Source organism: Chroicocephalus ridibundus, chromosome 2 (assembly GCF_963924245.1).
Source record: "Chroicocephalus ridibundus chromosome 2, bChrRid1.1, whole genome shotgun sequence".
NCBI lineage: Eukaryota > Metazoa > Chordata > Aves > Charadriiformes > Laridae > Chroicocephalus > Chroicocephalus ridibundus.
The window spans coordinates 48,988,810-49,012,765 of NC_086285.1; the positions used below are offsets into that span (position 1 = coordinate 48,988,810).

At 43.5% G+C, this 23,956-nt stretch overlaps 1 protein-coding gene across 4 annotated transcripts in view; it reads left to right on the top strand.

Moving 5' to 3' along the window:
- Positions 1 to 23,381, top strand: part of ZDHHC3 (zinc finger DHHC-type palmitoyltransferase 3) — a 34,706-nt gene extending 11,325 nt beyond the window's left edge. For 3 of the 4 annotated variants that reach the window (XM_063325364.1, XM_063325363.1, XM_063325365.1), the window contains exons 2-7: positions 720 to 1,049; positions 3,769 to 3,893; positions 7,155 to 7,251; positions 9,118 to 9,199; positions 11,017 to 11,147; positions 19,626 to 23,381. In XM_063325364.1, the coding sequence (XP_063181434.1) occupies positions 744 to 1,049; positions 3,769 to 3,893; positions 7,155 to 7,251; positions 9,118 to 9,199; positions 11,017 to 11,147; positions 19,626 to 19,868 (984 nt within the window). In that variant the 5' untranslated portion in view covers positions 720 to 743 and the 3' untranslated portion in view covers positions 19,869 to 23,381. Of the gene's footprint in view, positions 1 to 719; positions 1,050 to 3,768; positions 3,894 to 7,154; positions 7,252 to 9,117; positions 9,200 to 11,016; positions 11,148 to 13,774; positions 15,461 to 19,625 lie in introns of those variants that run through there. The other variant, XM_063325366.1, reaches the window with a different exon arrangement.
- Positions 23,382 to 23,956: the final 575 nt, after the last annotated feature.

The following is a 23,956-nucleotide window of genomic DNA, read 5'->3' on the forward strand; positions in this document are numbered from 1 at the left end:
CAAAGGTGGTGAGAGAAGCATGGCAAAGGAGAAGGCTTAAGAGGGACGTAAAGCCAAAGGAGGAGTTGAGAGTGGGAGACAGCTGTTGCTGGGGAAGAGCATCCTCCGGGCAAGACTAGAAGTCCCTGTCAAGATCTTTGCGTAGGCAGCTTCTTCAACAGTTCCTGCCACTATAACATTGCAGTGGTTTGTTTTTGCAGTTTTACCCTGATGCTATGGATAAGGAGAAAGGAGAATCCTTCCACTTGCTAAGCTCTCCAGTATCTGTAGGGATACCCCTCCCCACATCTGATGCAGCAGTAAGGGACCCTGCCAGCTGTGCCAGGTCTTTACTTTTTTCCTAGCATTACAGTGTCCAGTTCTTGCTTCAGTCCCTGCTGTGGCAGCTCCTGTTGGCACCCACCTGATCACTGTTCTCTTCATTAAAACACTTGTTGCCTTTCTTCTGGGGGGAGTGGAGGTGGTACACCAGCGGATTTAATGTGTAATTAAGCAAGCCTTAAAAGCACTTAGTCTTCTAAGGAAGGAGTGTTCTGACAAGTGCAAGAGTCTGGTTTCCAAATCCATTATTTTGGGTTTGATTTATTTACTTTTTTTGCCTTTTCAACTGACTTTCTGCAATTTGGAGTTTCCCACATGATCGCCATGTCATTATGCGGGCTGAGGTCTACATGTCTTGCAAAGCAGTGAACACTGTACTGTTTCTGACTCTCTTTCAGATGCAAGTATGGACATAATAGCCTATGATGATTACTCCACTCCACCGCTTCAGAGATATTGAAAGGAAACCTGAATACCTCCAGCCGGAAAAGTGTGTTCCACCTCCTAGCCGCGCTTCCCTGGGAACAATGTGGTTTATTCGAGATGGCTGTGGTATTGCATGTGCTGTCGTTACCTGGATGCTGGTGTTCTATGCCGACTTTGTAGTCCTTCTTGTCATGCTAGTTCCATCGAGAGATTATGTTTATAGTGTCATCAATGGCACACTGTTCAACACCTTGGCTTTCCTCGCTTTGGCTTCACATTTTCGTGCTATGCTGACAGATCCAGTAAGTATATCTCTCTCTCTGTATGTCTCGGAAAGAAACAGGCGGTGTTTTTCTTGTCCACTACATGTTGGGTAACTCAGTTGCTGAGTGAGTGGCAGATTTAAATAACTTTTGTGTGTCAGGCTGCTGAGTGAGGCTGCTGGTGTGGTATGCTGATTTCTCATCCCACTCAAGTCAGATGCAAAGTCAAAGACCCAGCTTTAGGTTCCCATTGTGTGAGCGGCTCCTCTTTTTGCACTGGGAAGGAGAGCGCTTCTCTCTGACGCCGTTTTCTCCCCAGTGGCAGCTCTCATGTTTGTGGCTTGTTGTGTCTTGACAAACAGGAAAGCTGGAAAAGCTGGTTTTGGTTGTCTGCCTTGGCAAGTACTGCTTCAGCAGAGTGGAACAGAGCATGTGTAGTTTTGAAAAGCCATGTAACCATCTCTCTTACTAGTGATTTAGTTGAGTTTATCGAACCATGCTGAAATAAATACTATGTGAGCGTGCTTAAGAGCTGACAGTTCTTGGGCAGGCGGGAAGCATCAGAGTTGTAAGACCCCCTTGTATGTCTCCATAGGACATTGCTTTACGAGAGATCTGGTCTGTTGCTTTCTTGTCTCTCAGCTAGTGAGAAGGTACAGTTTAGTACCATGATGCTTGTTCTGAGTGGCCTGTGATGGTTTATTTTGTTTCATAACCTTTGGACAGTAGATTCAGTTCAAAACCCCATCTCCACCAGTCAGTGGAAGAAAAAACAAGCTCAGACTCCTCTTGGCCCCTTCCGCCTGAGTGTTCTTGTTGCTGTTGGAAATGGTGGTGTGCCTCTGATACTCTAATTATTCCTTCCAAATGTCATTTCCTACTTGAAACCTTGTTAGGTACCATTAAAACTTCAGTGTAATCTTTGTTTCTTAGTTTCCAGAAGCCACAGCGCTGCACAAATGGCTTGATTTGGGGTAATTTCACAGTTTGTGGTAAAGACTGATGCATTGCACGCTACTGCTGCTGGACAGAACTGTGAGCAGTAGCTGAGGCTCTGAAACTTGTGGCCATTGGACTCAGGAAGACAGGGTTGCAGCAATTTGTTATGAAGTGTATATCCTGAGGGTTCCCCTTGTTGCTAATTATTGTATGTTGTATGGCTTTAATTCCCAGAGACCTTCAGGTCACTGAAATTATTTTGCAGAGTTAGCAGGAACTCTTTTGAAACAAAAGCTGTTTTCTGAAGCAGACTGGGCAAGCAGTGTTGCGGAAATAGATACGATCTCTTGCAGAGTGACTGGGAAAAGATATATTAATTCCTAGTGCGTGGTGGGATTTTTGTGTGTGGATGGTGAGAGCTGGTGGGATTTTTTTTTATTCTTTGTAGAGCTTTTTGTGAGGATATCAGATAAACAAAATGGAGGAGGGAATATAAAGCGAAGGGATGCAGAAACATCTGGCAGACAATGTGAGTGGGGATGAAGGAAGCTGCTGGGACATGGAGAACCAGGGGCACGTCTAGGACCAGAATGAAACAGAAAGCACCACTGAGGCAAACAATTAGGAATTCTTATTATAAATAACTGAAAACGTGACTACTTCAGAATTGATAGCATATGTCGTGCTTTTCAGTAACTGCTTCCTATGGGTTCATGATAAAGCATTCCTAAGGTTTTGAGCTTTGCAGTGTACTAAAGAGAGAGAACATCAGTTGTAGCATTTTGTGGAAATTGGTCTTGGTAATTTTTAGATTGGCCAGGCCTGTTAAGAGGTTTCTGTGGGAAAAACCTAAAGACTGCTCAAGAAATCCTTATAGTACTGGTTTAACGTGCAGTTCTTTCATTGATGTGTATTGTTCCCGTTTATTGCTGTTGGAAGGTTGTGTGGATGTGTTAAAAAGAGACTGTTCCATCAGAAATCTGTTAAATAAAAGCAGGGATGTAATATTTTCAGTATAAAAGCCTTACGTACACAGAGCTGTATTTTTGCTGGTGTACCAGCACAGATTCCATACAGCACATCATGACCTTTTTCTTTTTTTTTTTTTTTTTTTTTTCCTTTTTTTTCCTTTGAGCAAATTCATGAATTTAAAGCCCTAGAAAGGCTGGAAACTCTTGAACTCAGGCTTCTGCAGCAGCAATATGTTACCTGTTTAAAGATGCATATTTTAAAGTGGAAATTGTATAGCTAAGAATGTTTTACCTAGTCTTATTCAGGTGGGAGGATTCTTAGGATTCACTGTTTGAATGTTAAACCCCTTATTTAAATAACAAATGCATAATGGAAGCACAACTGTAAATACATGAGGCATTCACCAGCAACTCTTAGTGTACACAATGATACTTCAGAAGTAGCTGCTTCTACTGGAATAAAACATCAGCGGTTTCCAATTTGTGATGTAATACACTGGCATGATAAATTTGTTGATAGATGTGAAGAGAGTGATGAGGATTCTGAAGTCTTTTAAGGTTACTATGGGATTAAAAAAATCACTTAAGTGAGGATTTACTTATGTTTAAGAAAACCAAAACAATGTTTAAGTATGTGGTTCCGTATATTAGGACCTCATTTTAATTTATTTTCTGAATCCTCTTGCTCTTCCTGAAATTGGTGATCTTAGGGAAGTTTTTATTTCTTTCTCAACCCTCCCCTCCCATAGTTTTAAGTCATCCTATTGTTGTTAGCACTCCTAATGTACACAGGGCGATTTCCTGGTTTGGTTTTGTTGGTTTTTTTGTGTTGTTTTTTTTTTCTGCAGGGTGCTGTACCCAAAGGTAACGCCACAAAAGAGTTCATCGAGAGTTTACAGCTAAAGCCAGGACAGGTGGTTTACAAGTGCCCAAAGTGTTGTAGCATCAAACCTGACAGAGCACATCACTGCAGGTAAAGTCTTTTCTGAGGACTGCTGTTTTACCAAGACCTCAACAATTATCCAATGTGCCTTGATCTAAATTGTTGTTGGAGTCTGAGACTGGAGTGGTTAAATTGAGAGGCTGGCATCTGAATTGTGTGCCCATAGTGCCAGACACATTCAAGCTTCTCTGAAAAAATCTCGGGCCTTTTTTGACAAGTTTTCATCTGTAGCAGGCTGGAGCCACTTCTTGCGAAGTGAAAAGTACTTAAAATGAATGCTGCCTTGACTCCAGACCTGTAATTGACATTCCATAAATGCTCATGTAAACGTGACTTAAAAAGAGACTTTATATACCGGAATGCATAGAAATCTATAAAATGTAACGTCTCTCAAAAGGTCAGTGTCCTTCCTATTTTTGTTTTTTTTGTCAGAAACCCATTTGTCTAACTGTAGATTCTATTTAGAAGTGATATTTAAATTCAGGTAACTGTATATATTTTTCAGAGTTCCAACTTCCACATTTTCACTGAGTACTGTGACTTTGTTTTGTGTTTTGCAATGGATCAGTATGCCTACTGATCTGTTATGTCCTTTTTCTGGTAGGATAAACTTCCCTGAAGAGGGTAACTGGTAGTGAGCTTTTTAGTACTAAAGGCAGTGAGGAAAAAAAACCCCCACCATAACTACTTTCTGAAATTCTCTTCTGCTTTTAAAACAAGTGAACCTCCTTTCCAGTAAGTAGTTAATAAGTTTGCCCTGGTGTCCCTTCCTTGCCTACTCAAAACCCAAAACATCCTGAGAAAGCTTGTATCACAGTTACTGCTGATTGATGCAGGGGTCTCGTGGGGAGGGGAATACATGGTACTGAGCTGAACAACAGCTGAAACTTGTTCTGCTGTTTGCATTTTTCATGTTTATTTTCAGAGCTTTAGTTTGCAAATGTTTTTCTTTTTTTTTTGGTTTTTTATTTTCATCAAAATCGGGAGTTGGTTTTTCAGCAGGAGCAATGTGATCATGCCTATCACTTATTAATGCTGCTGTAAAATCCCCTCTGACACTTCTTCAATTATGAATGAAACTTCCCATCTAAAATGCTGTCTTGCTGATGACTCACTGTGTAGGTAAATGAAAAAGACTCTTCGGCTAAACACAAAACCTCATCTCCGTGATCCTTTTTTCTATGATTTAAGGTAACTTTTTAGACTTTAAGATTTGGGAAACTGATCCGCTGAGCACTGATGCTGTTGAGAATCTTCAGTCAAACATTTGTTTGTGGGGCAGGGGGATTTATTGGACTCTCGCACATCAAGGTTGTGCATACGCATCAGCAGGAGGTACTGCTAGCTGTATGCCTGAGGGACCAGGGCGCTGTTTGATTCATGTGCTATTTTGTGAGTCCCCCGTGCCCAGCAAACTATTCCTGCCAGCATTTGGAAGGTGGGTGGTTGAGCAGGGGGAGAGTGTCTGAGTATGGGCAATCCCAGCTGCCTATAGTTTTCAGTTTTGGCTTCTGTGTTTCCTTTTCCACCAGCTAGTTTCATGCTCTGCCTCTTACCCAACTGCTTTTGGTACGTATGCACGGAATAAAACCTCTCCTCTCAGCCTTAACTACCTCCTTCACGGAGGTCATCTTTGGCTTGGCTGCATCAGGTTGTCCCCCTGGGGAAACAGAACCTAGGAGCCATTGAAGAGGTTGCTTGGGTACTTACCTGTTTCAGAGCCCAGGGGAAGTGCGTGTGCATCTGCAGGCGGTAAATTAAACCACAGGGAGGCATCCTCCTGCTTTACACCACCTGCCCTGCCTCCTCCCGCCCCCCCCTCCCCTTTTTTTTTTAAAACTAGTAATTCATACTTGTCATATGAAGTATGAAGTTATCTGGCAGATAGATTGTTTTTACTGTGCCAGCTGATTTTAGTCCCCCTGTAGCTCAAGAATAATTTCGAGCTGCTTATTATAGCAAAACGAGGCTTTGCCTGTTTTCCCCTGCACCTGGGGCTGGCAGGTAATAGGGTGCCCGTCCTTGCAGCTCCTGATCTGGCCCCATGCCGGGAGGCTGGGGGCTGCCTGACCAACCTCTCCTTTAAGATCAGGGCTACAGCAACTCAAATATTTTCCAGGCATGGCATGTATCCTTGGGGATCACCCCCTGCCAGTTGTAGAGTGAGCGCAAGGCTGTTCTGTTGCAGAGGTTTTCTATTATTTATTCATACGTGCTCATAAGAACATGTTTATGTTTTTGACTTTCCCTTAAGCATTTGGTTGTTGAAGTTTATTGTTTATATTAAGGTCAAAATACTTTTTGTTACAAGAAGAAAAATAAAATTAGCAGAGCCCTTGATCCTTTCTGTTTCAGTGCTGCCAGAATTGTTCTGGGATGGCTGTTTCCTTCCTGGGTCTATTGTTTGTTTGGTTTGGGGTTTTGTGTTTTTTTCATATTTGATTTCTGTGCTTGTTTGTGCAATGTGGTATCAGGAGACTGCCTTTCGTCTCCTATCATATGAGAAAGCGGCAGAGAAAAAGACTTCCTTTATTATGCGAGTTGAAGCAGTTACTGACTAAGCAAGAGAATGATGTTCAGACAAAATAATAATCTTTTAATTATTTGACTTCTAGCCACAATGTGCGTGCTTGCAAGAATTTGAATTTTGATTTTATTAGTCTGGTTTTGTGAAGTGCTTTAACATCTAATTTTACCTTGGATGTATATTGTGGTACTGTCTTCCTGACTGACTGCCGCAACCTTTTTATGCTAGTATGTGGCTTACCTTGCTGTCAAGAATATTTTCTAAGGCTTTATTTAATTTTCTTTTTTGCAAGCTCCTGCTACCAGCTAATGTTAGTAAATGAACCTTAGTCTGTTATTAGCAACTCTGAAAAATATCTTTATTCATTACTACTTTTCATATTTTTTCTGGTTTTTGTTTGCTTTTAATCTGTGGGCATTTTTACTGACCAAATAGGTTAAAACCAAACTAAATCAGATTTTTTCCATCTGCCTGAACGTATTGTTCTAACCATATTTTGGCAGAAACACTGATGTGAATATTATGGTAATGTGTATTACTTGGCATTAATTTTTTACAAGGGTGATTTGGTATTGTGTGGTTCATTTTGAACAGACATATTCAAGAGAGTAAACCACAAATATGAATGTGGTGACCAGTAAATTTATTTAGGTTAAAATTTCGCCTCTGATTCTTTCCTTTAATTTCTGTGTCCCTCAAACCCCTGTGAAATCTTGTATCCCTGGAATGAAATGTGCTGTAAATAAAGACCTGTATTCTTTCAGTGTTTGCAAGAGGTGTATTCGGAAAATGGACCATCACTGCCCGTGGGTCAATAACTGTGTAGGAGAGAATAACCAGAAGTACTTTGTACTGTTTACAGTAAGTATTTTACAAGTGGTGTTTGAGGTTGTCCAGTGGGCAGCGATGAAATGCTGTGTGTAGTCCGTGAAGCAGCTCTGAAGGCTGGCTTGCCTTTTTTTTTTTTTTTTTTTTTTTTTCTTTCTTGTTTCAGAAGAACTTTACAGGGAGCTGTCGCAGACTTTTGTTTTGCTAATTAGGGAACACACACAACACAACAACGGGGAAAAGGCATCAGGAGAAGTATTTGCCAGGGTTTTGTGAGGTTTGTGTTGGAAGTTGTTCGGCACGCTATTTCATAACACGAGTAGTTTATTGTGGTGTTGAGCTCCGAGATGTGGGCCATCGTTTTACACGGTACTTTGGCTGGTAGTGTCCCAGGCCATATGTAGGATTCCTAAATGTTGTAGTTGTATGAGTACCCGTGTGGGATCATATAATAAAGAGCTGTTGCCACATCTTAAGCGAGGAGTGGGAAGTGTGCATCCCCTTTGGCAAGAATTGTCCACCTTTTATTTGCAAGTGGTTTATTTTCGTACTTGTAAATCAAGGAGGTGTTTGACTTTTTGTACTATATCTGTGGCATCATGAGTAAGAAAACAGGAGTGCAAGCTCGAATACTACATATTTATGGAAGGGTTGAAATCTGTTTCATCAAAGCGAGCTGCAAATATCCCGTGGGAGTAGCGTGAACATTACAAGGCTCAGTTTCAGTGATGCTCTGTTTTATTAATAAATCTTTTGAGACATCTGTAGGTTCGAGGAAGAATGTTCTCATATTACCAAGTAAAAAGGGGGAGATTTTCAGTTAAAGGGAAAGGCTTCCTGCTAAACTTCTCTTCCATGGTGTAGTTTGTTAGGATGTGGATTACAGAACAAAACAAATCCCGTTTCTTTTGCTTGAGCAAGGGTTTTTCAAGGAGTGAGCTAGGTGTTTAATCCTGCCAAAAGGATTTCTGTTTCTGATAAAACTGACATCTACTTTCAAGCAGGCTATATTAAATGCTTAATGTAGCTGAGAGAGAAAAAAAAGTACGGGTTGCTGGTTTTGTTCTTGGTTATTCATTTTGAGCCCTGGGGAGGTGAAAGAATGGCAGCACGCTCAACTTGCAAGGAAACCCAAAATACTCTCCTATCACCTTTTACTGCTTCCACAGGGGGTTTGTTGTAACAAAATCTCTCTCACTTCTAATATCTGCTGACCTTTGTCAGAGTCTGGAGGTTCAGGAGAGTCATCTTTTTAGGGCTATCTTGGTAAATTTTATTGTATGTGTAGTGATGCCTATAGTTTAAAGTTTTTTGTTACAAAGCTAAGACCTAATTTAAAACTTAATCGTACAAAGTATAAAGCTTGAGAGAAACTTTCCATGCCAGTGTCTGCCCCAGGGAAAAATACTTATTAAAAAAAAAAAAAAAATACCGTTTTTCTGAAACTCATGCTGAAAAACAGATAAAGCGCTTTTTGTGGCGAAAACAAATTAGCTGTTGTTTCTCTGGGAAACTATAGTGCTCTTGAGAGCAAGGATGTAAGCTTTGACAACGTGATACCTCAGAGAGTTGCTGCTGTCTGAAAGTTGCGCTGTACTCGGCGGAGGTAAGGACAGTAAGCTGTGTGGAAGGCCATGCTGGGGCACAGGAGGCTGGATTTTGTGTCCAGCTGGCTTTGAATTAAACAGTGTCCCTCCTGTGCGCTCAGAGCTGTTAGTAAGGCCAGAATGAGTCCGTGTAGTCTTGGCATTTACCCGCTTCTGGGTGCTTGTTTAGGGGGGATGGGAGGGCGCGGTGGTTTTTGGAGTGGTTTGGTCTTAACACTTAAAGCGTTTGGAAGATTTAGCATCTTGGTCTTTAAATTTAGCTGATACCTATATTACGTCCTTTATTTTTCAGATGTATATAGCACTGATTTCCCTGCATGCTCTAATCATGGTGGGATTTCACTTCTTGTATTGCTTTGAAGAAGACTGGACAAGTGAGTACTAACAAAGTATCTAATTAAAATACCAGATTAGCCTATGAATAAGACCTTGTAATGTAGTTTGCTTGTCAGGCAATCCCTTTAATCTGATTTCAGAAGAATGCTATCAGGGTTCTGCTGTGCTATCTCTATCTTTTTATTTTATTTTATTTTTATCATCAATCCTAGAACTTCATAATTCTTTCTGACCTGCTGGAATCTCTGTCCTGAAAAGTCCTGTTTCAACTTAAGCCTGGTGCTGCCTAGGGAGAAGCTAAGATTTAAAGACACCTAGATAGTATGTGTGCAATAATCTACTGTTGACATGAACGCAGCACTATTTTCCAGAATGCCGACACAAGATAAGAAGAATGTGTACGCTTTTTTTAACAGGGTAATGTGAATCATTCTTGCAAGACTGCCAGGAAAACATGCTAACTCAGATCCAAAAATCCACCCTCATAAGAACAAACAATTCCTTTCCACAAAAAAAAAATCCAAAACAACCAATGAACCAACCTAAAAATAAAATAATCCAGCCCTCACTCTGCAGCAGCCAGTGAGTAAATTTTCACAAAGCCAGTTGAGATGTGTTTTTAAACAAATGGGTACAGGGAATCCTCTAGGTAATGATGAGTCAAACAGCAAGCTGTCAAAAAATGTGTCTGCAGATCTATGTGCTGCTTGTGGATTTTTTTGGAAGAGCATTAGCTTTGTTTTTCTTGGAATTTCAGTTGTGTCATTCAGTATAATGACCTGTTTTAGTTTATGATGCTGCAGAGGATGGGTATGTTTATTCACATGGACTGAGCTTGACAAGTTTGTTCTGCAGTTCAAAACTTTGCAAAACAGCTGCCAGCTGTCACTGAGAACATCTGGATTTGACTACAGCAGCCAGGGCCATAGGGGAAGGATACATCAAAAGACAGAGGTCCCTTTGCCCGCTTTCTCAGAGCCTGTGTCTGTGGGGGAAGCACTTTCCCACCTGCCCCAGGTTTAGGTGGCAGAGCAGTTATGAGAGGTGGATCTGTTGTTCCAGCTGCCTTGGATTTGTGCTGGTTCTGTTAGCACCTGATTATGGTGTATCTGTTAAAGCTTAACATCTCATGAGAAAAATAGGGTTTTTTGGGTATTGCTCATTCTTCGATTTCAGAAAAATCTGGAGATTTTCTGACATTTACAACACCCAACTCAACACTGTGATTTTTGCCCTATAATGTTTTCCTTCCTCTTTCTTTCTTCTGCTTCTCTTTTATACTTACCTTCTCGGATTTTTTCATCTCCTGCCTGAGTTTGCACTATAGAGCATGAGGGAAAATAAGAATTTGGCTTAATCTGCCTTTTAGGTTGTGATTTAGAGCAATTATGAAAGGAAGCATACACTGTTTTTGTGTTGGTGCTACAGTAATAATTATCCTTGTGTGCTGACCACCAGCTTGAGATTTCTAATGGGACTTTATCACTGCGGAAAATCTGTTAAGATTAAGGTTTAAGAGAGAAGCTACAGGTTAAGTGGAGTAGAGTGGAGTCCTAGCAAGTGTGCTGGGGAAAGACCTAAGTGGAAAAGTTGCATTCTTGAAGCGTTGCAGGGTGGGTTGTTTTTTTTTTTTTTTTTTTTTAGTCTTGCTTTTTTTAAAACTTGCAGGAGTAATCATTTCACTGTTGAATATCCTCCAGAACATCAGAGCTTCCCTGTGCACCTTTTTGAGAATGGTGGTCATATAATTGATTTTGATAGTTTGAGTATGGAAAACTCGTGGCTTAGCAGGTGTTCTGCAGCTGCTGCAGTACCTGATCTCTCCTCTTCCAACTCCGTTGTTTTGTCTTCACAGAATGCAGTTCCTTCTCTCCGCCAACTACGGTGATTCTTCTCATCCTCTTGTGTTTCGAGGCGCTCCTATTTCTCATCTTCACCTCTGTTATGTTTGGGACCCAAGTACACTCCATCTGCACTGATGAAACGGTGGGTGTCTGACACGCTTTCTCCTTTACCCTGTCTCTCTCACTGTTTGTAGAAACAGTGAAGGGCACCAGGGTTTTACCTCATTGCATGGGGAACTCATGTATGTGTACCCTTTGAGGAAAGACCCAGTGTAATAAACTGAGCTAGCACAGTCCTGGGTTGTGCTCTCTGAAGGTTATTGTGAGAAGTAGTATACACCTACGTGTTGGCTGGGATGCTGTGTTGACAGTACCTCTGATAAAGTAGGCGTTGGTAACAGGGATTACTCTGTAGAGTATTTGTCCCTGTGGATTCGAGAACCTTTATCCTTTAATGAAGTGCTTTTACTTTGGAATTGTCTGAAATTTGGCTGTCCCCCCCCCGGTGTGACTATTTACAGCTTTATGTGCTGGAAAGCCAAGATGAGTAGGTGGGGGAGGGATACACATATATATACATACAGACACACACACTTCTTTTAGTCTAGAAGATTTCCAGTTTTAGCTGCTTGTTAAACAGTTCAAAAATTCCTGCCAGAGGGAAAAAGAAAAGGCAACGGAGTAGGCTCATGGAAACAGCCTGCTGCAACGCCATCGTGTCCTCCCCAATTCAAAGATGGGGTAGTAGAGGTTACATAGTAGTGTTGCAGTCCGTCGTATATCCCTGCCTTTGCCCACTTCTGTAAAGACGGAGATGGTGACTCCTGGGGAAGTTCCCACACTTTTGAATACTGCCGGCCTTCACCAAGCATGCTCAGGTATCTAAATTAACCGGAGCGGATGAAGAAAGTGATAGTCTTAAAAGAGTGACAGTTCATGTTTCTTCCCCTGCCTCCTTTAGTTTTCTCTCCCCTTCGCTTGTTTGCCCATGGCCAGCTGAAGCTAGAGTAAGTATTTTTGCTGCCATTGGAGAGCTGTGACCGGCATTATAGACTGCAAGAGCTCATTGCTCCTGAGTCTTTTTCGCAGTACTTTTTTTAATGCTTGGCTTCCAGAAGAGGCTGATGCTCACACTGTGGCTCTTCTGTGTTCAGAGGAAGACTTCAGCTGTTCTTTCTGCTGGGGAGAGCCCCAGGAAGAAGTAACAGTGTTATACAGAACAACAAGATCCTGCCGAGCTTGAGTTTATCAATAAGCACGTAAATTAGCGATGCTGCCTGTGAAATCATCATCTGAATTCCTCAATCTTTGAAACTTGTCAAGACTTTTTAGAAAACGCTTCCTACAGCTGGGCACCCAAATAAGTTCCTCCGATTTTCCCTTCCCCCTCAAATTCTGGGAACTCATAGATGTTAAAGGAACAACGCCACAATCTAAAATAAAAAAATGAAATATGGTCTCCCCATGTTGGGTTGTGGGTTTTCATTTTTGTTTTCTTTTTTAGTATGTACCAGTAAGGATTTTGCTCGGTGGAATTAATTGGTGATTTGCTAGCATTGAGCTAGCTGTGTCTGGCAAGCAATCTGTTTTGAGCAGAGGAATATTTCTAGATGAAGTCCTTCCTGGTGTGGTCTCTTGCAGTGTTTTACTTCACATTTTAGAGGCGGGGCTGTGTCTTGCCCTTTCTCACCTTCCTCTTCCAGTCACTGGGAGATCTAATTCCCCATCTTGTGTACACTGTTCCACTGGGATGGTTCCTTTCTGCCTGAAGGGACCCAGAACCCTGGTACTTTGCTGTTGTCTCTAGAGGTGACATTCATGTGTTCTGCAGAGCTCCCAGAATCGGTAATTTGAGACACACAGATGTATTACAGCGCATTAATCAGTAGCATGGGAGAGACGTGTAGGTCAGGAGAAGCTTACCTTGCAAAAGACCTGGAGTTAAAGAACAGAGTGATCTGCTGCCTGTGGAAGAGTAATGCTCTCCAGCCACTGCACTCCTTCATTTTGCTTCAGTGGCAGCCAGGCGTAACTTCCCTGAAAGACCAAGTTCACTTTGTGGGTTTTAGACACAATACAGATTTTTTTTTTTTAAATGATTAACTAGTCAATGTTTCAACTGATTGCTTGATGGCTTGTTTTTGTTCTCCCTCTAACCTTTACTAAACAATGCCAATGATTTCTCTCAAATCGGCATCTTATTTAACCCTTTCTCCCCGCTGTCAGCCCATGCATGTTTTAGCAACGATTCTGATGAAACGTGAAGAGGCACCAGGTAGACTCAGCTACACTGAGCCATGGGCACTTCCTGAACTTGCTTGGTGAATCTGGGAGCATTATAGAGATTATCTTTGGGTTTGTGGTATTATTTTTTTTTTGTCTGCAAGCTTATAATGGTTTCCTCTAAAACTTCCCATCTGGTTAGCACAGAGTGCTTTCAGCCATTAAAGCACATACTTTACGTTTGGTTTTAGGTGGTGGGTTTGGTTTTTTTTTTTTTAATTGACATCAGAGGCGATTGTCTTAAAAGGTTTATGAAATATCTAGGCCTGAACAAAATGAAAGTAATTTTATTTCCAAGGAATACTTTCTATCCTTACTATTTTTTTTAGTATAAAACATGGAGAAGAAAAGGAAAGGCAATATAGATGCATTTTGATTTTGTTACTCCATCCTTTGGATAAGGGGTAACTGAGAGTAGACCTTTCCCCAAATCCAGAACTACAAAATCTGAGTGTTTGACTGAAAATGTGATATTTCTGTTTTCAGGGAATAGAACAGTTGAAAAAGGAAGAGAGAAGATGGGCTAAAAAAACAAAATGGATGAACATGAAAGCAGTATTTGGCCATCCGTTCTCTATAGCATGGCTTAGCCCATTCGCAACACCAGACCAAGGAAAAGCAGACCCGTACCAGTATGTGGTCTGAGGAATTCTTGACCAGCATTTCCACTAAAATAGAAATATATTACAGCACTACTGTTAAAAATTTTCCATGAATGTTTAAAACAAAAGGCAAAACAAACTTTTTTTATGTCTATTAAATGGCTGATAATTGCAGAGAAAAAAAAGCCCTGTATTCCACAATTTTAGATAATTCTATATCTCTGGCTGAAACTGCTGCTGCTTTTATTTTTTTCTTTTTTTTTTTTTTTGTATTTCTATTTTTTTTAATCTTGTTAACTTTACTGGCCTTTGTTTCTCTCTGCTTTCTGTATGGCGTAACTAATGTGGAGGGGATCCTCTTTCTCTGTTGTGACCCACCTCTTCTGAGTAGATTCTCATGCTGTCTCCTGACTGTGATGAGCTCTGTGGAAGACATATGAGTGCCAACAGCCCTACACAGACACCTTTGGACTTCCTGAAGGAACACATTTGCTCTTTCATATGCGAACCTGAGCGGGGAAGCAAACATTTCACTTACCAAAAGGTGCAAGACAAGAACGCAACACAGCAAGAGAGCCAGTTGACCTGGTGATCGCATACAGTTAAAAGTACTTAAAACAAAGGTTGCCAACGCCAGTTCCCACCCCACCCTCCTTTTTCCTTCCAGCCACAGAACTGATTCCATCTTTCTGGCATTATTTTGTCTGTTCCCTCCCTTGTGCGCAGGAAATTGTTGCCATCTTAGGGTAACTGTGGCAGATTTAGAAGACTCTTTGGATTATTAAATGCCTTACACTCGCAGGAAAGAAAGAAATCTGATTTTCCAAGTGTTTAGGATAGCAGAATCATCTTGTTTTGTGTGTGTTTGTCTTGTTAGAGCAATGCCTGCTAAACAGTGTTAACGTGAAAAACTGACGTGAATGCCCAGATTACTATAAAGACTAATATTGATGGCATGTGTAGGTGTACCAGGGTGATTGATTCTGTATTCTTAGCATGGCCCTGGTTTAGAGCTTTGTAAATCTTTTCTCATATTAATGCATACATGTGTATGTGTGTAAACACACACACGCATATATGTGTAAGTATTTTAAATTGGGAAATATTGGTGGTAAGGAGCATGCGTACTGTTATGAACTGTGTGGTGATGAAAGTGGGAGGGACAGAAGGCATTCCAAAAACGGGTAGAGCTAAACCATTCATAACTACAACTGACATCTTGTGTTCAAGCAGGAATTTTATTATATTTTTGGATCATGACTCCCATGGGCTCATCAAGCGATTGCAAACAAAGGAAAAACACAAATGAGCGGTGTCCATGACTTCCAAGGAATGTTTTCTTTCCTTGGTTTAAAATAAAATTGTATTTTTATTTTATTTTATTTTATTTTTTAGTTTATGGAAAATGACCTGTTTAGACTGCTTTAAAGCCATGGGGGAAGGGAGGGAAATCAGAGAAGGAGAAATTTATTGGATGTCTCATTTTGGAAGTAATGTGAATGCTGCATCTTTTCAATCTGTCAATGCTTCCATATGGAAAACAAATGCAATAAAACTTTTCCAAAAACTTGTTTGCTGTTGTTATTTTCTCTCTTCACTTTGAATGTTGGGGGAAAAAGTCTGTAATGGGTTTTCTGACGTTTCGCTTCAATACACAAGCAGGCAGAAGTGTGTAAAAGTTAATTGGGTGTTCAACTTTTGAGTTTAAAAATGAGTTAATCAGTAATAGATTGATCTGATATTCGGTGGTGTTATCGCAGCTCTTGGAAGAGGCTGTCAGTAGCTGCTCTGCTGTGTAAAGGGGCAGTTTCTGCCATCCTGCTTGCTCAGGGTTATATCATTAGGAGCACGTTGTGATCTCTGCCGCGGGACTGCGCGGAGGGAGCCACAGGCTGCGCTCGCGCCTCAGTGGGAAGATTCTGTGACGGAAACGTGGCTTTCGCGTACACTTTTCCTTAACGAAGAGAAGTTCAGGAAAAGTTTAGGTGGTGTTTTTATAGTGCTGATACTGCCGATAGTGGGGAGACTTTCGTACGTAACTATGTGGCTGTGATTTTAGGATGCAGTGGCGTTTCTCAGAGAATGCTCCCAGCTTAATAGTTTAGGGCTGGATCTTTGGCCAGGATCAGCTCAGCCGGTGAGACGTGCAGATGGTGACTCAAACTGGTAGAGAATTCGCCCCTGAAACTGTCTTGACGCAAAATCGAATGTACTGGGGGGAGAGGCTTTAGTCAGCTAGGCAATTACCGAATGGATGTATCTCTCCGTACACTTCATTGCTTTAAAAATTGTTTTGATTGTCAATTCCTGGTGCGCTTTCCAGTTTTGGTTTATTTTAATTACCTTTATTCACTATGCATTTTGGAGGAAGACGGGTTACGTTGTTCTGGCATTTTGACCATTGTGGAAAAAAAATGTGTAAATTACTCAGTATTTCTTGTTTCAAACAAATGCTGATTGTTAAACTCTACTGTTACAGAGTATTGGTATTTTCAGACTGTTTTTGTTTTGAGTGAGGCATCATTGCAGCTTGCGGAAACGTCCATTGGTAGCTGTCGCGCGTGTGTCTCAGTAACTGTGGGTCCTCAGTTTTACTTGGGCTGAACGACTCGGTGGCGCAACTTGATGCGATTCGAACGATACTAAACGTGAGTCGATATGAGAAAGGCAGACTTCACCAACTTGCACGTGGAACGTATTTATCTCGGGCAGAACTACCTGATTTCGGGTGCTAGTTCTCCTCTGGTGTGACCAAGAGCAACTGAAGGACAACCTCGATCAGAGGCGGGGTGTTTCTGTTTCTTGAGAAGCTAAACGATGCTCCAAGCAGAAATGAGTGAAGAAATCTGCTGTAGGGAAAGTCTTGCCTTAATCATGACTTCTGAGAGCAACGCTTCCTGGGTCGTCTTCCCCTTAATGGACAAATTTTTGCAATACTCGCCCCTTCTGTTCGCTCTTTCCGTTTGGATTTTAAAAGGGTATTAAAAGAAGTTAATATGTTTCTCCTAACACGCAAGAGCTGTCCTGCAGATTGCTTCTGGGTCAGGCCGCGCAGCACAGCAGCCTATTTTATTTTATTTTTTTTTATTATAAAGTGAAATAGCTGCATGATGGGAAAGAGAAACAGCTGTTAGTTTAATTTGACATACAAAATTCTCACTTTCTAAAAAAATGGTGAGAGATGTGGGGTAAATATATATTTTTTTTTTTAAAAAGAAAAAGTTTCATTAAACAGTAATGAAACATCAACAGTTGTGCATTCCTTCCTTCCCCCCCCCTTAATTTTTTTATTTTTTTTTTTTTAAGGCCAAACTTCATGTCCTAGTGCCTGTGGAGCAGGCAGCCAAAATTCCACCAGGATACAATTTTTAAACCTTCTGCTCATTTTCAGTACGTGCCCTGAAAGGGATTAGTGAGGTCTCGGCCTGGAGGGAGAGAAAGTATGGCCCTGCCTGCTCTGATTAACTTCTCCCTAATCTGGCGTCGGTGCAACCTCAGCCTGACCTTGTTTATCTCCTCGGGCAGCAGATGCTGTTCAGGGCAGGTGAAGGATGTTTTTTTGGGGGAGGGAAGAGAGGGTTTGCTGCCCAGAAGTGTTCCTTATTCCCGATTTAGATGGCAGCACGGATCGAACCGGATTAAGCACGTGATGGAGGGCAGGATTAAAGCTCGTGCCGCCGGGGAAAGGGTTTAAATGCTTGGTGTCTGCTTCTCCTCCTGCCCCGTGCTGCTTGTTTTCCTTCTCTCCAGATAGTCGCGCAGTGAACGCTGCAGCCGTGGTGACGATTTGTTACTAATGGCATTAGAAACCTCTGCAGTTTGCTAATTAACAGCCAACAGCCAAAGGTCTCCAAAGAATCATAGGATTGTCTGGGTTGGAAGGGACCTTTCAGATCGTCGAGTCCGACCATCAACCTCACACCGCCAAAACCCATCACTAAACCGTGTCCCTCAGCGCCATGTCTGCCCGTCTTTTAAATACTTCCTCCACTTTAAGCTGCAAAAGCATCTGCCTCCCATCCGCGGGGCGCTGGAACTGGAGTATTCCAGAGGAAAAGCCGCATGGAATTGCTAAAACACACTTTGCCAAGGCTCTGGTCTGCTGTCCTCAAGTGCTGCCCCGGCTTGCCCGGCAGGGAGGTAAGGATGGACCGAGTGCCTCGTCCCAAGGGGCTGGAGGCTGCCAGGGATTTTCCCTGGAAAAGTCAAAACGGGGCATTTTCCAGCTTGGGAGCAGAGCAAAAGACCACGTGCCTGTGCTTAGCGTTGCAAGGTGCACGTTTGTGCTTCAGGGCTTGAATTTTTCCCTGAAATTGCAACCCTGAAGACTTCAGCTTCGGTATTGCGTCACCTCTTCCTGCACGTTCGTTGCTGGAAATTTCTCCCAAGTCAGCACGGGAAACGGGGCGTGAATGAAGCTCGCAAAAGCTTTGCACGTAATTCTTGGGTTTATGGTGTGTTTTCTTCCCGGCCCGCTCCTGCTGACTCAGTGTTATTGCGAAACCAAGCTGCTGCTGCCTTAAAATGTCGTGTTATTTATAAGGCTCCCTGTGCGTGCAGCTGTGGCGCCGCCGGCCTGTTGCGTGTATTTATTTCCCCCCCTGCAAAACCCTGAAATGTTTTGTGGGTCATTAGGGAAAACCTGTGGAATTAGACCGTGGCAAGTGTATTTTTCACCCAGCTGTTGGGTGAAAAAAATGCTCTTTTAAATGGCTTTAACTGAATTTGCTCATTTTTCCTTTCCTTGAGTGTCTCAAAACTTGTATCCCGTGTCCTTGTTTCTCTAGGAACAGAGTTTCTGCCTGGTCACTTGTGTGTCATCATGAGCATATACACAGCTATAGATCTGACTCCTCTCCCATGACATAGACTATGGGCATAAAAAATTGTGGCCTATTTTACATAATGGTAGCCTTAAAAAAAAATAATAAAAGAAATAATCAAATTTCTTAGTTCCTTATTTCTACGTGAAGATTGCCAGGAAAAAAAAAAAAAGTCACTGCCTGAATTTGAAGGACCTGTTATTTAAATGCAATCAGAAGTGTTTACTCTACCGAAAGTGATGTGCTTGGAGGAAGGATGAATCAGAATATTGACTGATCAAGGCTCCGGTCCTGCTTTGAAGCTTCCACTCGTACAGATTTCGTCCTGTCCCTGCGGGTATATCCGGCTTGCGTTGTGATTTATCTTTGACAATTTCTTAAATGGCAATTGTGTTCTTAAATATTTGCTCTTAATTGACGCAGAGCGAGCTTGTTCTTATGTCAGCTACTAGTGACAAAGCCTAGATACGGCTGTGGTAAATTACCGATCGCTGGAAAAAGTTGCAACGTTTTTCCTGTACCTGAAATATTGTAAAAGCGCCCAAGTAAGGTGAAGTTTTGGGTTATGATTGTATTTTCTTATTCCTTGGAGGGATTAAAAAAGCATCGGGAGAAGAGATCCAAGTTTCCAGCAAGGGATGGCTTTTTAGAAGCCGTCTCTTTACCATAAAAATCAATAGCGACTTGTACCGAGGTCAGTCACCGAGATTCAGATTGTCCACGCATTCAGTCTTGTTTTAGGGTTTTGCTGTTAAACTGGGGGATGAAACTCTCAGTGGCGCAGGACGCCTGTCTTTGATGTTAATTAAAACCCGAACGCCACCCTGGCTGTAGATGGGCAGTTTTGCACGTGCTGCGGCAGTTTTACCCGCTGTAAACGTGAGATGACCCAAAACTCTTCTCTTCTTGCAGGGTATCGAGCGTCTTAAAAATCAGAAGCCAACCTGGGAGAAGACCAGCGGCTGGGAAGGAATGAAGCTGGCATTCGGCGGCGCTTTCTCCTTGGCTTGGTTCAATCCCTTTTCCAACCTGAACTGCGAGAGCCCAGGGCCGGCCGAAGCGGTGGCGGCGGCTCCTGCCTCTGCAATAATGACCCAAGAAGAAATCGAGCAGTTTCTCGCTCGAGATGTTGCCGTCCAAGTGCTACACGAATAAGCAAAGCAGCCTCCAAGATGTCAAGAGCAGCTTTCAGGTGGTTTGTTGGTTTTGTTTTGTTTTTTTTTTTATAATCACTACTTGTGCTGGGGATTTAAGGGATTGCTTTTTTTAACATACTTTTGGTGCATTAAAAAAATTCAGGAGTGTTTATCCGGAAGCCAGGTACAGCACTAGCAGAAGCAATGCAAATCTCCAGAGAAAGCTTTATAAGCGATGAGACTCATAAACTCCTCTTCGGACCTGCGACAACTGCTTTATTGAGCTTTTCTTACTCGGCCTTTAAGGAAAGTTTATAATTGTCCGATAGATTGGTCCCAGCTCCCAGAAACGCGCAGTTGTAAGGAGTCTGGTTAATCTTTTGTTCTTACCGCCTTTTGGAGGGCTAAATGATAAGCCCGTGTAATGGCCAGATTAGCCCAGCTCTAAAGGTTTTGTTGAAAAAGTGTCTTTTTTAGCTCATCCCATGGATGCTGCCTGTGGATTATGAAAACTGCTGGTGCTCAGGTCTTAGCGGAGATGGGCTACCAGGCTACGGACACAGCAGATGGGCCAGCTTGCCCTGGGTGTGATTCCTTTGGGCTCCAAAACATCTCCAGGGGGAAATTTTAACCCTCTGTGCTTGTGAGGCCGTCCAAGTTCGGCGGTGCTTGGCTGAGTGGCGCCGGAGCTGGAGTGCTGGTGGTGATGCCGGGCCGGCGAGAGCATTCTGTGGCCACGAGCAGGCAAGTATCGGCCAGGTTGTTGAGCTGCTGGTGGGGAGAAGCTTTCACCCCAGGGTTCGTTAGCAGGTAGGACGTGTGGGGCGGGAGCCGCCTGGCTGAACTCTGCAGCCCAGAAAGGAGGCAGCTGGTCTGGGCCAGGCACCGGGGATGTTTCTACGGCCAAAGGAGGTGCGAGCACCCTGCTGATGGAGCTACTGGCTCTCTCCTTTTGACTTGCCTGATTTAGATGTCTGCCTGTCTGTTGGTTTTTTTTGGTTTCTCCTCCATAGCTAGAATTAGTTGAGAATGAATGTCGCTGCCGGTACTCACTGTTATGCAGGGTTTCCTTACGCTAATTCTGCAGCCGGCTCCTGGTGGACGTTGGCGAGGGCGTAGAAGGGACCTGCATCGCTCAAGGAAGGTGTCACTGCAGGTGGCAGTCGCTAGCAGCAAAGTCACTCAGAGGTGACGCCAGCTGCGCATTCAAATACGCTGCCAACACTGGGCGTGCTCCAGGTGACAGTGGAGTTTTAATTTAGACCGTTTTTCAATTGTTTGGGTTTTTTGCTTTTTTTTTTCCTTCTTGTCGTCTCCCTTAGCTTAATTGTCAGGAAATTTTGCAGGTTGTTAGAGACGTGCTCCTGTTTTTCCCTCACCAGACATGCTTGACTTCATCCCCACCTCCCCTCTAACGTGGACCAAAGATAATGGCTTCCTCTCGGAAGGAAGAGAAAGGAGTTTTGGGGGATGAAACCACGGTATTGTGAAAGACCTAGATGAAGTTTTTATTATTTATTGAAGCAATACCAAATAGCATTTGTGCAAGATTTTTGCTTTTTTTCCCCCCCAAAAAAAGCATCTTAATATGTATTAAGGGTGTGACATTCAGGGCTACTGTGGAGGGATGAGATTCTTTCCCGAATTTGTCCTCTGCCACAGCAGTCCCTTTTTCTGGCAAGGGGACTGGGAACAAAGCGAGTGCTGTGACTATTCAGAGCACAGATTGGCTAAAACCCAGGGGATATTTCCAAACAGTCGTCCCATCTCCTATCCCCTCTGGATGTCTCCACTTTGCCAGTGAAAAACAGGTTTAGGAAAAAATCATTAGGAACTGGGTATTTAGAAAAACCTTTCAGGTAAAGGGAGACACCCAGCATTTGGGGGGGATTGAGGTGTCCGCTCATGTCATTTAGACACGAGGTCTTGAATGTCTTTGCCCCGTGTAGCAGTGGGATGCTGAGGGAAGAAGCTCTCCTGCTTCTGCACCGGCCTACGTTCTTCTCTGTCAGCGTCCCACGGGAAAGGGACATCAGGGACATAGGCAGATGTATGAGGGATGTCCTATAGGGAGCAGTAGGGATGTTGAAGGAGGAAAAAAGCACCCTTTTTAGCTCACGTTTTCTCATTTTGGCTTGCTGCTCGGCCTCTGCGTCCAGTTCATGTCCCCACCTCCAGTGCTGTGGCTGCAGAGCGGGAATGGTGGTGCGGGGTCTCGGGGGGAGAAACGAGTTAACGGTTGAAAATCACCTTGAGGTGAGCGCGCGGGGATGTCAGCTCCGGAGAGACCCCTCCCACTGCGTTTCAGTGATGCTTCTCGGGACGTGGACCCCGCTTAATGTGGCTTTGATTAGGTGCAGACGGGGGCAGCGTATTTCCTCCTCTGCTCTCAAACCTGGTTCGCCTCATCACGAGGACAGGCGTCCTTTGCTACTGTTTCCAACCTCTCGTGTTGTTCCTCAGGTGCTGGCGTCTCTAGGCTTTATTTTTTTAATAGCTGAAACGGAAAAGCAGTGTGAAGAGCGGGGGTGACAGCCGGAACAGCCCTTTCCCCTCCTCCTACAGTGCAGTTACGGTCCAAGTGAGAGACGGGAACCTGTGCCCTACGTGGAGCCATGGGCAGCCAGGACCTGGCGGGGTGACATCCTGTGTCCAGTGAACTGGTTCTGCTGGTGTCTCTTAGCTGTTGGTCTCCCTCATCCCGCTCTTCCTCCTCCTCCAGGGATTCCCAGCACCCCTCAGGGTCTCGTCTCTCTCTCAGTGTATAGCGTGGCAACCGCCAGAAATCGCAAAAGTCTTCATGAGTTGGAAAAATCTCTTCTATCCACATGTCTCGCATAAACCTCCTCCTTTAATGACTACCTGTTAGCTTGGGACCAAATGGGATTTTCATAAAATTGAAACCAAACCCACTGTTTTCCTTCCCTTCCCTCCACGCGCTCCTTGTGAAATTGTGCCTTCGCCTTCAGGCCACGCTGCTGTGCTCCTGGCCGCCTCGCCGGGCGCCAGGGAGGGCGCTCCTCCAGGGCGCTCGGCGTGCTGACATCGCTTGAGATCCCATCGCGTCTCCGGCACGAGGTGTTAATATGCGATGGACAGCCTCGTGGCAGACGTGAAAAGCATTCTTGTACTACTTCTCCGGCGTCTTCCACAGCAGGTTTTCTATGCAAGTAAATAACTTACATCTCTTGAAAAAATATATATTTTGCTGTTTGTAACTCCTTTTTATGCCTCTGGTCGCTATTGTACTTAATAAAGAACTAATTTTTCCATCCACCAAGGACTGCCGGCTCCTGCCTTCCCTGCGGTCGCCGCACACGGACCCTGTGCCCGCTCTGCCTGCGGAGAGGGGCTCCCACTTCTGGCCCTGCCAACGCCAGAGGTGGCCTTCTGGGGACCCAGCGCAGGGCATCAGGGATGCCGTGGGCAGAGAGGCGGTGGGAGCCCAGGACAGTGGCCCAACAGCCACCTGGGCACTTCTCTGGGTGTTCCCCAAATGTTTGAAATGCAAGTGAGTGGTCAAAAGCTCTTTTCCTCCTCCCTTTTTTACATGCTGGCACATAACCAGGTGTAGCTGCCATTTCTTTTTTCCACTCTGCAGCCCTAATACTTCAGCGTTTGCCTTTTAAATAAACTAATAAATAAACCCCTATACTACTGTGTGGCTCAATTTCCTCTTTCCTTGCGAAAATGTTGGAACCTGTTGGCCACATTGGGGTGATGGTGTGGAGCAGAGCTCTCCCTTGCCACTGGCAGACTTGGAAGGCGCTTGGTGTCAGCTCAGCGGTGGGGCTGGGTGGGCTCCAGCTGTGCACAGCTGTTTTCTCTTTTGACGTGGCTGTGGCTGGAAGAGGTCCAACATGTAATCCCGCAGCGTTCAGCATGGAAGGGGAAGGATAGAGGTTATACATTTCCAGGGAAGCACTGGTAATGGTGCAGGAGATGGTACTTCTTCCAAAAATACCTGAAACCCCCCGAAAGAAATTGGGTGGGAGGAAAGGAAGATGTATGAGAAGTGGTGTTTGGGGAGACTATGCCAGGGTGGCTCTTTTTGTTGTCTGAAGACAAAAAAAGGTGTATGCCTGTGCGTTCCCCGGCTGGCTAGCT